General features: G+C 37.1%; 1 protein-coding gene and 1 long non-coding RNA gene across 12 annotated transcripts in view; one reads left to right on the forward strand and one right to left on the reverse strand.

Moving 5' to 3' along the window:
- BNC2 (basonuclin 2) overlaps positions 1-16,142 on the forward strand; it is a 425,127-nt gene that overhangs the window by 126,321 nt on the left and 282,664 nt on the right. For 8 of the 11 annotated variants that reach the window (XR_004902165.1, XM_036021560.1, XM_036021561.1 and 5 more), the window contains one exon: positions 11,031-11,231. The exons of the other annotated variants lie outside the window; for them this stretch is intronic. Coding sequence is in view for 7 of the 8 variants with exons in the window: in XM_036021560.1 (XP_035877453.1) it covers positions 11,031-11,231 (201 nt within the window). In the remaining variant the exon portion in view is untranslated. The remainder of the gene's footprint in view (positions 1-11,030; positions 11,232-16,142) is intronic. 11 annotated transcript variants of the gene reach the window in all.
- LOC118499659 lies at positions 11,260-12,108 on the reverse strand. The gene is made up of 2 exons (XR_004902166.1): positions 11,896-12,108; positions 11,260-11,412 (listed from the first exon to the last, which is right to left on the reverse strand). It is a non-coding gene; the product is annotated as an uncharacterized LOC118499659 (long non-coding RNA).

Genomic DNA, 16,142 nt, shown 5'->3' on the forward strand with positions numbered 1-16,142 from the left:
TTCTGTGCTGGCTTCGTCTCCTTTGCTTATGGATAGACTCCCCACACCACCGCCCTAGTGAGAAGCAAATCACCAACACACTTACACACCTTGTCCCAGGCCCTGCTGACTTTCAGACCACGGTTCTTTTACTTTACTTGTTTGTTTTGCAGAATTTCTCCAAAGGCTGTTACATCTTTTCTGCTTCCTTGTTTTTATAATTTGCTTATCTAATTCCTTTAGAATCTGGATTCTGTAACTTCTTTACCTACCAGACCATTAAGACATTTCTCTTAGGGCACAAATATAATGATAAAATATTGCAGCCAGAAATATATATGAGGTGTGGTATAATGAACACCCATTTGCCCAAACTTAAGAACTGATAGTGCACAAGTATATCTGAAGCCCTCGGTCCCCATTCCAATTACACTGCAGCCACTGCCATCCCTGCTATCCAATACCTTACCCACATTCAAGCACTATTCTGATTTGAGTAGTTATCATTCCCATGCACTTTGTTTTACTTTTATAATTTACTACTACTTATTACTATACATGGTTTTACTCTACTCTAAATATAGCATTGTATTTTGAGAACATTTAAAACTCTGACCACCCTAGCTCTGTAAACTCTGACTTCTCTTGTTGTTCAGAACATTGGATCCTCATGATGCCCCTGTTAATACTGCTCCCCAATACCTGTGGATGTCCCCCTAGATGTTGGCCTTGGCCACCTTCTTGTACCACTGTCACTTCTCTGTAGATGGGTCCCAGATTTGATAACTCCAGTGTTAGTCTGCTTTCTTAACATTTCTATTTGCCTAGTCACTGACATGATCTGTTATTTTCCCAAACTGACTCACTATATAGATCCATAAACTAGCTCATTCCCATTTCTGTTGCCAGTGCTACCATTCCACCAGGCTCAGAATGTCACAGTTTAGGTGTCATTGTTGACTCTTTGTTACTGTATCTTATCAGCCATTCTTGTCCCCTGGATTTTATCTCCACATTGTATTTTGTTCTTTTCCCCAGCCCTACTGCCTGTAGCCATTTTACTCAGATTATTATAATGGCTTCCTAATTGTTGTCTTTGCTTCTGTCTTCTGACACTTCAGTCTTTCTGTTGCCAGATAAATCTTAGAGTATAGTAATGATCATCTCATGCTGCTATTGAGAAGCTTTCAGCAGTTTTGGTTGTTGGTAGATAATAGGATAAATACTGGGTTGGCCAAAAAGTTCATTTGCTTTTTTCCATAAGATGGCTCTAGTAGCACTTAGATGTCTCTAGCTGTCATTTTTTAAAAAAATCAAAATTGTCAAAATTGGTGAATTTTTATGTAGCCATTTTAATATGGAAGATGGAAGAAAATATGCAACATTTTGGCATATTATGCTTTATTCTTTCAAGAAAGGTAAAAAACACAATTGAAATGTAAAAATAGATTTGTGCAGTGGATGGACAAGGTGGTGTTGACTGATCAAATGAGTCAAAAGTAGTTTGCAAAGTTTCGTGCTGGAGATTTCTTGCTGGCCGATGCTCGATGCTCCATGGTTGGGTAGACTAAAGTTGATAGTGATCAAAGTGAGACATTAATTGAGAACAATCAGTGTTATACCACATCAGAGATAACTGACATACTCAAAATATCCAAATCAATAAAGTTATTGGTGAAAATGAAAAAAGTATCTTTTACTTTACAGAAAAAAACATATGGACTTTTTGCCAACCTAATAGCAACTCTTTATTGTGGACTATAGGGCTATTCTGATTATGGTTCCTATTGGCCTGTCCATCCCTTTCATTCATCATTGCTCAACACCGATCTTATCTTATGTTCTAGTCAAATTGGATCAGCTCTCTAGCAGTTGTATCAGTTATTCAGTTTTAGTGCAAATGCTGCCGCAGCTTAGAAACTTTCTCTTAGAACACTGATTGGAAGGATTCTCAGTCGTATAGGGCTCTGCTGCTGCTGCTTTTCTTATTCTTTTTTTAAAAGATTTTATTTATTCATTTTTAGACAGAGGAGAAGAGAAGGACAAAGAGAGGGAGAGAAATATCAGTGTGTGGTTGCCCCTTGAGCACCCCATGCTGGGGACCTGGCCTGCAACCCAGGCTTGTGCCCTGACTGGGACTTGAACCAGCAACCCTTTGTTTCATAGCCTGTGCTCAATCCACTGAGCCACACCAGTCAGGGCTGCTTCTCTTTTCACATTGTTTTATTAAGGTTGTTTTTGTACCTGGCTTTTATCTCCTGTACTAAACTGTAAAGTCTTAACTTTCTTATTCTCCACACCCTCTTATACCTGGCTAGTAGGGCTTTGATTAGTAATCCCTAATAATGGCTAAAACATGTTTAACTTAAAATCTCTCTCTTTATAAGAAGTAGAAGAAAACGGAGCTAGAAACTGAGCTGGTGAGGGCAAAAGTGTATGCCTTATCAATTAGCAAATTATTCAGTTCCCAAATTACTCACTTTTTACTTTTATTCTATCCAGGCTTTGTTATATGGTTGACTACTGTCAGCCTTTGAGATTTAACTTTTAAAAAGGGTTTGGGTGGTCAGAGAATGTTTTATTTACAATTGCTTTAAAATATATGCCTTGAACTTAGTGCCTCTAAGTAGTACTGTCTGGAGAGTACTTTCCTCCCTAGTCTCTCTATAGGCACACTCAATGCCTACTCCAAATTACCCACCCCCCAAATAGCCATAATTATAAATCAGAAGACAGGCTCAATGAGCCAGACTTGTGAGCACGTTTAAGGATCCTAAATTGTGAGGTTGGTACTTTTCAAACTGAGGTATGGTGTTCATTTCCATTTAAGGCTCTTGGATACATTGCATTGCCTAGTTAAGGTATCACTCACCTAATTACATATTTTCTCCCACCCACTTACTGTCTTTCACATTCATCCTCATTCTGTTAAACTCAGATATTTACATGATTCCTAACACTTCGTAGCTTTGAAAAACTTGTTGCCAGCGAGCAGTACATTTAATGACAGTTACTTGAATGAATTTTGATGTTAATAAAGTATCTGCCTTCTTCTGTCCCTTCTCTGCCACTTTCGTTTTTTCTTTTCCTTCACTTTTCTTTCTTAAACATAGTTCTAAATTATTACCACTATTTTTAGTAGTATTACCATTAACAGTAGCAGTAGCAAACTTTTAGAACTGAAGTATAACATGCATACAGAAAAGTGCAAAAATCATATATGTATGCAGCTTGATGAATTTTTATAAAGCTATCATCTCCAGAACTACCAAGTAGATGGAGATACAGAATATCACCTGGACCACATAAGCTTATTTGTGCCTCTTGCAGCAACTACCTGCCACTGGAGAAGATCATTACTATTCAGACCTAAGCCACCTGTTAATTCTTTACATTTTTAACTTGCTGTTAAAGAGCTTCTGGCATGTTCTGGGATTCTTAATTTTGAAAACACTCTCCAGGTCCATTCAAATTTGCTTTGTTTAAACATTTCATTAAAAATATATGTATATAAAATAGTCTCTGTGGTTTCCTGAAGACTTTAAAACCAAGTATACTGGCATTATTACACTTTTTAAGTATATTTTTTAGGTCTGTGAATTTCATATAAGGGGGTTCCATCAACAGAGGGGTTTTTTGTGATAGTTCTAAAAGCAGCGTTGGATTTCCTGGGTGTCTGTGAATCTTCAATCTTTCTTCCCGGCAGTAATTTAAAATATTATTATGATTTCTCGGTCTACAGACTTTAGAAGGAAGTAAATAAAGAAATTAATACTATGTTTACAACTTGCTGCTCTTCACGGTCATACAGATGTAACTCCCCATGTATGCTCCCCAGCATGTTTTTCATATTCATTTAAGGAAACACATCACTGGTTCTTTTCCTCTAGAAGATTTTCTCATAAAACATTGACTTTATGTTATGGTAGAAGAAGCCATTGTCACTCTTTTGTACCTGAGAGAAGATGAATAAAGTCACTTTTCTGTTTTTTAAAGGTTTTATTTATTCATTTTTATGAGAGAGAGGAAGAGAAGGACAAAGAGGGAGAGAAATATCAGTGTGTGGTTGCCTCTCATGTGCCCCATACTAGGGACCTGGCCCGCAACCCAGGCTTGTGCCCTGACTGGGTTTCAAACTGGCAACCCTTTGTTTCACAGCCTGTGCTCAATCCACTGAGCTACACCAGCCAGGGCTCTGTTTTTAAACCAGAACGGGGTAGGTAAAATGTTTGATCTTTTGGAGACTCCAGATTCATGTGGACCTTAGATGCTTTTGCATCTGCAAATGTCTTCATTATATGTATTCGTCATTTCTCTAACATTGTGTAAACTACTTCAGCTACCACACCCTACCCAAGTCTTTTTATTTTTTATTTTTCATAGTGTATCAAGGGATTATGGCATTTGGAGATCCTTGATGTGTTTCCCTGAAACTGAGCCCCTGATTAGGCTGTCAGCAGATGCTCTATCACATTGATTGTCCCTGTTGGTACAGAGAGGTGTCAAACAGGCAGTTTCTCCCTTTTGCCATAGAAAGATGAAGTTTTAGGTAGTATTTGCTTATAGCAATGTTTGTGCCACTGTTTAAAAGTGATTTAAACTTGTATCCTGTTCATACCTTATTTTAGGAGGCCTGTTTTCCTCCCTTAGTTTGAGGTAATATAATGATGTTTTCAGTGCACAAGCCTTCTCCTTCAGTGTAGGTGATCAGTTTTTTTGGGGGGGGGGCTACAGTAGTTATTTTTACTTTTTGTCATGTGTTCTAATGTGGTATCCTTGTGAGTAAACACCAGAGCATTTTGCTTTGTCAAAGACAAACTAATGCAAAACCAAAGGTATGCATGCATGTCTTGTTGACAACTTGGACCTTGATCTTGTTCCCTAAAATTTTCAGGCTATTTTGGTTGACATTTCTATATGTAGAAATACCCCTAGCCCAGGCTGCCAGAGTCATCTGAATAAGGTATAGTTGTAAATGTGAAGTAACCTGTACAATTTTAACACAGCTGCTCATAGAGGAGAGAGGGACCATTGATTAAGACTGGCAATCAGAGAGGACAGTATAACTTTTTGCCCCTTCATTTGAAAATTGAGATCCTTAACTGCATTTTGAATTAGTTAATCCATGAGCTGTTAATCTCATGGAGTTTTTGGAGAATGAGCAATAGAATAGATGTCTCCTGAGAGGAAGATTTATAGAAGAGTACAGGTGCATAGTTCATTTCACTCACATACAAGCGAGCACCAGGTTAGATAGATTCAGTGGTTGGCATGCATGCATCATCTTTTCAGTCTGAATTAGAGTTGTTTATATTCAGGTGAGCCCAAGGCATCTAATAAATTGAAACATGAATGGGAATTGTTAACTAAGAAAAGTTTTCCAGTTTTCTTAAAATTTAAATCCAGCTAGTCTAATACACAAGTTTTCTTCATGATTATCAGACTTCACTGCCATGGAACAAACCCTTGACTGTTAGAAGAGGGGTGCTTCATACCTTACAAGGGTGATAACAGACGGAAATTAGGAGCCAGTGGAGAGTGCAAGGATTTAGGTATAAATGATAAAGTTCTATGTGTGGAGATGTGTCCATATCAGAACTCTATCTTAAGAGCTGCTTTGTAATCTTCCTTCCTTCCTTTTCCCCAAACCATGAAGGCACAGTACAGTTATATTTCATCTTTTTTTAGTGTTTTTTGGGGGGTGAACTTTTCACTGTGTTCCCATCAAATTACATATGTGACTCAAGGGAAAACAGTTTAGGTTATGATATATTTATTAACAAGGGAAAAGCTCAGTTCACAATGTTAGTTTTACTTTTTTTTATTCTCTTCTTTCTAGTGAGTCAAAAATATTCCCCCTTAACTTCATGTAGAGAACAAACTTTATACAATAAAGTAGGAATGGCAGATTTCACAAGGGAAAAAGTTGCTGTCAACTTTATTCCACAGCAACCTGGAAATTTGGGTGGATTATCTGTTCAGAGGAGGTTTCCTTTATTAATTCTTTTTCCTTTTCTTCACTTAAGACATCTGTTAATATTTCACACAGCCCAACAGATGTTGCAAAACAAGTCCCATACTTTGTTCTCAAGAAAAATGACATTTCCTCAATTGGTTCACCCTACCTCTGTGACTGGGCCTAACCTGCTGCTTCTGCATAATTTGCATGTATTAAGTTATATACCTTAATGCCAGACAAAATTGTAGTTTCCATGTTATTTTTGTACAGTAAAGTCTAATTTGATCATAAACTAGTTTACATGTTGCTTCCGAGTTAAAGTAGCTAAAACATTTTTTAAAATCTCCTTTGAGAGTGACAACCTAATTCCACGTTAGGATTAGAGAGCAAATTATCTTAAAATTTTCTATAAAATATGTGAATTACAGAAGCTTGAGTTGTTTTGCCATTAGGAAGTGCTTGCTGATTGTCATGCGATGTGGAGCATCATTTTTATTATTTTGGCAAGAACAGGGACAGTTTTGTCTTGACAAGCCATTAGATGAATACCAGCATGTGTCACATGAAAAACCACTGATCTTTAACCCAGCTCTGTACTTAACCAAGCTCTGAAAATGAATAGTGAATAAACGAAGAGCAAAGGCCAGTTTACTGTCATTACAGATTACAGAATCTGTTAACAGCTGCTGAACTGAACCCTGGGAATTATAGGTATTGTTCTGTGAGCTAGCAGAAGTCCTAGAGATGCTTGTTAAACTGTGTTATATAAATTATACATTTATTTAAATTTGCTTACGATTTACATGGTTACAAACATAGCTAGAAAAACATGAAAATTCTTGAGTACTCTCTCAGTGTATTGAATGCATGCCTCTATTACCAAACCCTTACATTTACAGACAACTGTCTCAATGAGGTTTCCCTGTCCACAGTTGTGGAATTTATTTTTAAAAAGCAATGTACTTTCAGAGAAATTAATAAGTATTAAGAAGAAAAGAAAAAGTATAGAGTATCTCCTCTTCCCTAAACAAAAGTAAAACCACAAACACACGCAAAATCAAAATCCTTTGCTCATTTGTTTCTTCAGGTAAGTGTTCGTTGGGGCTGATATATGAACCGACATCTGACTTTTTCTTTCTTTTTTTTTAATGGAGGAGAAAACCTAAACCCACCTCAATACCCAAATAATGAAAAGATCAGTAACATTTTAAACAGTTAGTTGTGGGAATTATGCTTACAGAGCTAACAAGAAAGAACACACTTACTTGCTCTGCTGGTGGAATTGCATTGTGCCTCCCTATAGTCTTGTTATCCCACACTAACTGAAATGCAAATTCTTTGCTACTAATTGGATCTCATTGAGGGTACATGCACAGTATGTAGTTATATGCAAAAAGATTTAAAAAGATTAAATTTCTCTGTAATTAAAACTTTTAATTACTATCCAGAACATCAGAATCTATAGTATAGGTTTAGATTATACATGTCTAATTTTTTTCCAGATTACTCAACATAAACTATGAAATGCTTAGTAAGGTATCAGCTCAAAAGTTAGGGGAAAATGTTTACTTACAGCAATCTATAAATTTGATTTTATTGAAATCCCATGAAAATACGTTTTAAATGCTAAACATCATAAATATCAGAAATCACTTCCAAAATGTTTTTTTCCTTCAGTTGTCCAGTCTATTTTAATATTGTAAACTGCATGTGAGTTTCTTACTTTGTGGAAGTGTATTTCTGCTATGTGTTATGATGAGGTGGAGGTATTCACATTCCAATATTGTTTATAATAACTTGGGCACCATTTAGACCTAGTTGGTGTACTTCTTAATTTCTGTGGTACATCTCTCGCTATCAGTTAATGTGGAAAAGCTTGCCTATGGCCTTTAATATTTGCAGTTCTTTAACTTGAAACATATAAAATAAGAGCTGCAAAAAGCAATGGAAGTGATACCTGCCTCCAGCCCCACCCCAGTTTTAAGTAACTTTAATACAAATGATTTCAGATAGTTGTTCCACAATCTTCAGACTACATAACCAGTGAACAAACTGAAAAAAATCATTTTTGTGCCTTGTAGTTATATTTTGTTATCTCTTAGTGTAATACATCTTGTTTTCTTTGTAAACAAATCATATAAACTAGTTAAAAATTTCTTTAATCAAATCCATTTAGAAGGTGCAGTATACTATGATATATATTTGTTGTGAAAAAATATTTTGAATCTTAGAAAGACATCCTGGTGATTTTGAGGCTTTTGCCTTGACTGTAGTAATATGAAGGTACTAGTTACATTGCAGACCTGTTTCATCTAGAACAACCTCAGACATTGATATCTGAAATAGTTCAGTTTGCCTGTGCTTGGTAGCATTTTGTCAGAAGACTGCTGGCCGAGCAGACTAGATTTGGATGTATTAGCTAGTCAGCCTAATAACCCTGTACAGACTGTATTGATTTTCTAGGAGAGAGTTTATGAACTAAATAAACTTGGGGTTGGTGTCTTAATAAACTGCTTCTCTGTCTGTCACATTTAGTTACGGAGCTATGCAGTTTAGGGGGAAAAAAGGCTAATTCTGTTACAGATTGTTCACAGCAGGGTCTCCAAATTAGCCCTTTGTTTTGTAATGCCACCTTGCTTGGGCTCGCTTTGAGCACATTTCTCAGTTTTGCCCTAATGAGTTGCAACACTGATAATGTGGCTGATGATCTTTCATTGATTTCACTATCACTTGCTTGTCTGGTAATTGATCCGTTGCTGAGCCTCTAGTTAATTATATCGGCTTTGACATGGCCCGGTCCACGGGGAATTTCAAGTCTTGCAGAATAACAGTTTTAATAAAAGAGTCTATTACTGCAGGTGCTTGCTGCTGCATGCCAGTTGATTTTTGTGTTGTTTGTGTGTGTGTGTGTGTGTGTGTGTGTGAGAGAGAGAGAGAGAGAGAGAGAGAGAGAGAAGATACAGATGGATATTGGGGGGGTGAGGATACCAGGGAAAGAAGAGGACTGCTGGACTGAGAGAAAGAAGAGGTGGGGGCTGGCAGAAGAGAAAGAGGGTGTGAAGGAGAGAGGAAGAAAGGAGGGGGGAACTAGGGAGAGCAAGAGGCAGGCGAGAGAGAACACGCAGGCAAAGCGATACAACAGCCTGAGAGGAGCGAGGAGGAAGCATGCTATTGACAGTGTCCTTAAGCCTCCCACAAATAACAGCCATTAGTGGGAAGGTCAGGAGCTGAGCAGGCAGCTTGACTGAGGCACTGAGTGCCACTTCAGAAATCAAGAGGCTAGCAAATTTTAGAGGGAGTTTAAGTGGGTAATAGCTAGCTGTAAAGGTACAGTCACTGTTGACAATTGACTCATAGGGTCTTTTCCTGCCCTCCCCCTTCAAGAATATTTTTATTGACCACAGGTGGACTTAATATATTTTAAGGCTACAGTTCTTTGGGTTCCTGTTTGCTTCTTCTAAGATATTGAATTTGCTGCTTTTGAGACTTTTTTGTGCTTAATGGTGGTGAACTGGAGGGAAGTTTAACAGAAAAGCTTTCAGGAGATGTCGGTTCTAGAGGGGAAGGCACATTTGTGTCAACATAGTGTACGTTTTCTCATCTTTTCTCATTGTCCACTAATGACACAGAGCTGCCATTGAAGCTCTTTTCTGTTTCTTTTGTTGTTTCAGAGAGTAAGGTTTATTGTTATTCTTCAGTTAAGAAGGAGCAAGGAGAGTGGTACATTTGTCCTCGATATTTGTAGGTGGTTGAAGATTAATGTTCCTTACATTTTAAGTTTAGGAAGGATGGCTTTTTCCTGCTGACTACTTTTATGAGATGACATGAATTTAGCTTTCCATTTTGAAGTTACTGTTTATGTACAGTACATTTTGTTCAGTTCTGTTTTTCCATATATAAGGTGGATAAACACTACCTAATAAATAGTTGTTTTCTTTTAAAAACTGGTTTAATTAAAAATACGACACGCTATCAAGGTTATATTTTTATCATGCAGGAAAACATCACAGAATTTTCCTTAGAGATCTTGAATAGAAAATGGAGTTTTTATATTCATTACTTTTTGCCTGAAATGGGACAGGCTTTTTTCCTTCATCTTTTTCTTTTTTATGATTTGAAAGGATATTGTAAATGCTTCGTTCAGGAACTTTAACAAAGGACTTTTCTCCACTTTTGAGCTTTAAGAAAAGGTATACTTTTTTCCTTTGCCTTTCAATTTCTTACTACTTAACATCCAATTTAGTAATTAATGAATGACCTGAAGAACTGCATATTAAGTAGTATACATGCATGTACTTTGTAAATGTTTACTGTGCATCTTCTATGTTAAAAACTGCTAGGTTTATTTATTTACTTATTAGGGTGTGAAGTTACGTCCCTATGTGTATTATTTTCTCTGGGAATCTATATGTAGGTATAAAGAGCCTAGTATATACTATATGGCTTTTAGGAGTTAACATTTAGACAACTGAGCCAACTTTACATTCTCTTAAATCTGAATATTTTTCTTTCTTCCAATATAGCTTGAAAAAATGGCTATGTTTTAAGCATAGCAATTTACAAATGTTAAAAGTAAAGACTGATGTCAGATACTGCATGTTATACCTGAAAGCATTGTTGGGAAAAATTCTCTGAGAAGGGCCCTAGCTTCTCCTCACCATATGTACTGTCTTTCTGTGATCATGGTGCTGCTTGGAGAGTGCAGAAGTGTGTATCTCTGTGTGTGTCTGGAGAGGGGTTAGTGCAGGGTGTCATTTGGTGCCTGACAGTGGAACAGTGCAGTTGACTCTGAGCTCTGCTATCCAATGACACGCAGTGGCTGAGAGTTTGAAGCTGATGGTTGGGTCTCCAGTGCTGCCTGCACACCTGACAGGCAGCTGTTAAACTGAGCAAAGGCAAGCTCGGGGAGTCACAATCTATGCATAAATGATAGGGGTATCTGTGCAGAAGGTGCGAAAGCAGCTCTGACCCCCTCCCACCCCCAAATCTCCCCCTTCCCAAATGAAATGAACAGTTCAGCCAGCTTCTTAACTACACTACACTCCTGCTACTGGCTGCCAAGAGGCTCAAAAAATCCACCTTCACTTTTCAGTCAGAAGAGGCAGAAGTGGATGTGAGAGAAAGAGAGACACAGAGAGACAGAGAGCCAAAGAGGGCAAGAGACTTGACTTTAAGAGACTCCTGTACTGACAACTCCATGCAGTTCGGAACCAGAACGACTGCGGCTGAACCAGGGTTCATGGGGACATGGCAAAACGCTGATACTAACCTTTTATTCAGAATGTCCCAACAGGTAAGTTACTTTCTTTTTCTTTTTTTTAAAAGAAATCTTGAATTGTTATGTGCACTTTTGTTTGTGCTGTTTTTCTTTCTTAACATTTTAAAAAATTTGATCACTTCATAGTTGGGCTCTGTTTTGTCATAACTGTGTTACTGGAATGTGCAGGGTTACTTCATGGTTTCCCTAAGGGCTCCTTAAAAGAAAAAGGGGAAAGGATACTGAAGTAAAAGAAAGCAAAGGCATTTGTTGCAAAGTTTTCACAGTACAACCTGGGTCATGAAAAGAGACTATTCATTTATTTGTTTTCTGTTAAATTTTTTTTTTAAAGCCACCACCCAACGACTGTATCTTTCCATCTATATTAATCACTTCCTCAAAGTGTCTATCTCAGAGGAGGTTCTCCAACCAGTGATAAAATGTGGGGGCCCCTCCGCACAGCCTAACTGACTTCCTGGGGCTGGAAGCAGTGGACTCCGACCTGAGGACGGGAGGCTGTGCAGGAATCGCTGCCAGCGCCCATAGTCGCTGGAGGAGGCGGCGGGCATAGAGGTCTGTGCCTCCGGTCCCAGCTCCTCCGCCTGCTGGCCCGCCTGCCTCCACACTTGCCCCTGCGCTCCCCGCCGGCTCTGGCTCTAAACGCTCGCTAGCTCGCCCGCCCGCCCAGCGGCGCACTCACGCTCCGGAGCAGCCTCGGCGTCCTCCCCAGAGCCGCTCCTCCATCCCAGCCACGCTGGTGGCGGCAGGGTGTGCTGGGTGTGCTGGCTCTGCCGAGAAAGCCGAGGTGATATGCGAGGCCAGCGGCTGCTGATAATTAATCACCGGAGCCGGCGGCTTGTACCATGCGCTCGGTGATACGCGCCCGGCGCGCAAGGCTCCTCTTGCACAATTGCTGGCTCTGCGGCTCCGAGGGGGAGCGAGGGTGAGAGGAAGCAAAGGGAAACAACCCAGAAACTTTCCTCTTGGACTGTGCTCAAGCGAGGGAGGGAAGTTCCCTGGTGCCTCCCTCCTAGACACGTCTTGATTTTCAAAAGCCTGCACCAAACTCACACAAAGCAAGAGTTAGTATGATATTATCATCCACACAGCACGAAAGTATTACTGACAAATACTTGGATTTTAAGCAGATAACGTTAAGAAATGAATACTGTTTCACTCATTTAAAAAAATACTACAACTGCTCTTTTTTAAAACCCAGTTTTGTTTGTAGGAGTCCTTGGGAATTAAATATTTTATTGACTTAATTTAGATTTTTAAAGTATTGGTAATGAAGGGAAGAAAACAATTTGCTAGGCTGTAAACTACCACAAGTTTAGAAATACATCTGCAGAAGATTGTGCACGGGGCCAGGATTTTGTAGCATTTAGCTAGCGAACAGTTTTATCGCACAATTCTAGATAGGATAAATGCATTTGAATAAGGTGTATTTTGACATATCCTGTAGAGGGACCCTGATTACTGCTGATACAGTAAGCTGGGTTTAAATGCAATCAACATAAACCCAATAAGCAACTCTTTATGGGCAGTTTCCCATTCTTGCAAGTTAAGTTCATTTCCTCCCAGAGATAATTCCTTGTCATTGCAGTGTGCTTCGAGAGGTGTGTTTCTGAGGCATATCCCTGCCTGGGTGGCTCTGTTTCTGGTTGGAACACAGAGTGTGTTTTCATTGACCTTAGGATTAAATAGCTTGTGCTATACTTTAAAAATTAGATGTTACCTTCAGGGTTTTGTATGAGTTAGTGGAGGTCAGGGGTGTGTGTATTTGTGTGTGTGTGTGTGTGTGTGTGTGTGTGTGTGTATTGGAAGGGAAGATTGGTTCAGGTCTCCCTCTAGCTAGAAAAGAGTTAATAAAACCAGATAGAGATAATGATCAATTGATAAATGGCTATTGAACCACAGAGATGGTGTTAGATTGCTTCTTTGGCACTAGCCCATTTTCAAGTAGATTTGAATCTAAGGAGACATTAAGTTGTGGGAAACATTTTAGCTAAAAAAAAAAGAAAGAAAAGAAAATTATATATATGATAGGTCAGAATTAGGAAAATAATTTGAAATTGCTCAGAGAGAGAAACTTGTACAACTAAGCTATTATGATGTCTTTGATGCAGCTATTTGACTCTGTGGGTATAAAAAGATCTATTTTATGTGTACCTGTGTGTATGTATGTGTAATGGTGAGCTTCAGTGACTATATAAACAGAAGTAGAAATAGAGGGAAGTAATTTATGCATAATGGTGCTATATAAAACTATAATACTAATTATACTGTTTACTAAATAGTAGTACAATAAAGGGAGAAAAATCACAATTTAAAAAAGAGTCGTGATTCAACTATATTTTATTTTTGGTTTTGATATAGTTAGCAACTCCCCCCTCTTTCTCTGTCATGGTTACTAAATGTTTACCTCCTGTGCATTTTTGAAAAGCATGTAAAAGAAGTACGAGTCTACATGTTTCTTTTTTTCTCCTTCAGGATGACATTTTAGTTTATATAACTATTGTGTAAACTTAAATTCAAACTATGTGTAAATCTAAAAATATATGTGCTGTGTATGTTTAATGTGTTTATTTTCCTTACCTATATTTCATCAGCAGTGCTGATTCAGAACGCGTGTGTATGTGTGTGTACAAGAAAGACACTTTTCTTAAAATTGTTTTTTCTTGAAGCCAATAGTTTTAAGGAATACTAGTTTCTATATAAACATTAATCCAGCTTTTGTCTTATTGCAGGTAAAAAGTTTGTTCAGTTTAATCAAGTATACAGAATTCTGTGTATCTCATTGCTAAGGCATTAAAAGGCTTTTCTATTATTACTTTAATTTCTAAGAAACTGATTTAGCTCATGAAATAAATTTTATTTTGTATATTTTATCAAAATTTTCTGTAATATAAAAACTATAAGATTGACATGATGATTTCATTAACTATTAGAGAAAACTGACTAGTGGGTTTCAAAACTGAGTTACAGAGAATTCACTACCAGTATTATTTAACTACAGCAAAACTTGTAGTGGGAAGTGTCTCATGAATACTGAAATTTAATAATCTAGGTTTGTGTCTTTTATAGGCAAATTAGAAAGTAGAGATATAAAAATCTTTGTTTTGTATGAGCAAAGTAGAATCTGCTTATATGTAAATCTTTCAGTTTGTCTAATACTAACAAAAAGGTACCACAATATGAAGCCAATTTAGATTTGGTGGAATTAAGTATGTTCTGCTAAAGTTAGGGATATAATAATTTCAGTGCATTTTTCTGTCTTTCTACATTTTTTCCCATATTCATTTATGATCTTTTCAAAAGGGATAATTTTTTTCCATACAGACAAATATTTGATAACCTTAAAGGGCATGCCTCTTGACTTTTGTAAAGGGAGTTCTTATTTGGTTTACTTTGATCAGTGACAGGCCGAGAATGACCAGAAACCCTTTACTCATCTTCTCTGTTAATCTCCTAGAGTCCAGAACGTTATTTTGCCCATTTTAGCCTCATGAAGTTTTTGTTAAAAGCAAAAAATGAGGCCTGGTTTTGAACCTTTTTTTTTAAATCAGGTTTTTAAAGGTGATTTTTCTAAAATGTTTTGTGTATTTGAGAGACTGGTATATAAAATTCATAGGTACCTCAAGTAATGCAATAGTCTAATATATTTTGAAATCTTTTCAGAAATGAAACCATAACAGATAAACGGCTATAGCCCATGTTTTACACGTTTACATTACTAGAGGCATTTTCCTTTAATTATTGGTGAGGTATATTTAACCTTTTCAAATAAAATGCAGATTCCTTAATAAGGTCTCTTTTCAGACATGAGTGAAATACTAAGTTAGAATTATAAATGACTCTGTGCATCATTATGTAGTAATTTAGGATTCACCCAATGATGTAACACAATTAACAACATAATTTCATTGTGAAACTGTGTCTTATTAAAGAACACTGTCTGACATTCTCTTACAGTTGCTTTATTTAACTTCATGCAAATATTATTAGTAGTGACATTTTTCTATTGTGCATTAGATTCTCTCATTAGCATGATGTGTTAGTTATCACCAGAGAAATAATTTCCTAGATAGGTGAGGGGCAAAACAAGAAAGCTAAAAATTAAATCAATGATTTACATTAATACCAGAGCATCTGCTCACCAGAGATATGACAAAGTAAAGCAAACTTTCTTACTAATATAAAATCTAGCACATATCAGAGAAATGATAAATAAAATATATGGTAAGAAATGTATAATTACATTGCTAGAATCCATTTAAAAGCATGTTCAATATGAATTTTTCTCCCAGTAGTCTCTTAGTTCTTTCTATTTATATAGACAGAGTTTTATTTTGTTGAATCTATACTTTAAATTGGAAATGATTTTGTCTGACTTTTTACCCTTCTAAGTTATTTGAGTGTTTATTCACTAACAGCTTAAAAGGCACATATACCATTTTTCTTACAAGTCAGATGCCCAGTTGTATATTGTGGTTTGATTCTTTTTATAGTTCATACAATACATTTTTATTCTGAACTCTGTCCCACTCATGTAGACAAGCCTTTTAACATAGGATGTATATTCCTATTTAATCAGAGCCCTGAGTAAAGCAGTTGATAGGTAACGGTCTTTGAAAATGACTTTCATTGCCAGGCTTCATCCAAAGCTAGGTTTCTGCACTCTTTCCTCCTCCCTTTTTTTTACCCCCTCTTTAATGATCATGTCTTACTAAAAAAAGGATTAAAATGACCAAACTTAAGGTTGTGTTGCTAAAATAAATATTTATATTGTATTAGGAGGCATGTAATTTCAGCCTGTTGAATTACTAGGCTGCTACCTCCTATTTAGTTCTCTAATTTGAGTGTTAATAGGTTTTATTTTGAAGTTTAAGTATAAGGCATATATTCAAATGTAATTCTTAACATCCATTCTGATAATGTAACCCC

Source organism: Phyllostomus discolor, chromosome 3 (assembly GCF_004126475.2).
Source record: "Phyllostomus discolor isolate MPI-MPIP mPhyDis1 chromosome 3, mPhyDis1.pri.v3, whole genome shotgun sequence".
NCBI lineage: Eukaryota > Metazoa > Chordata > Mammalia > Chiroptera > Phyllostomidae > Phyllostomus > Phyllostomus discolor.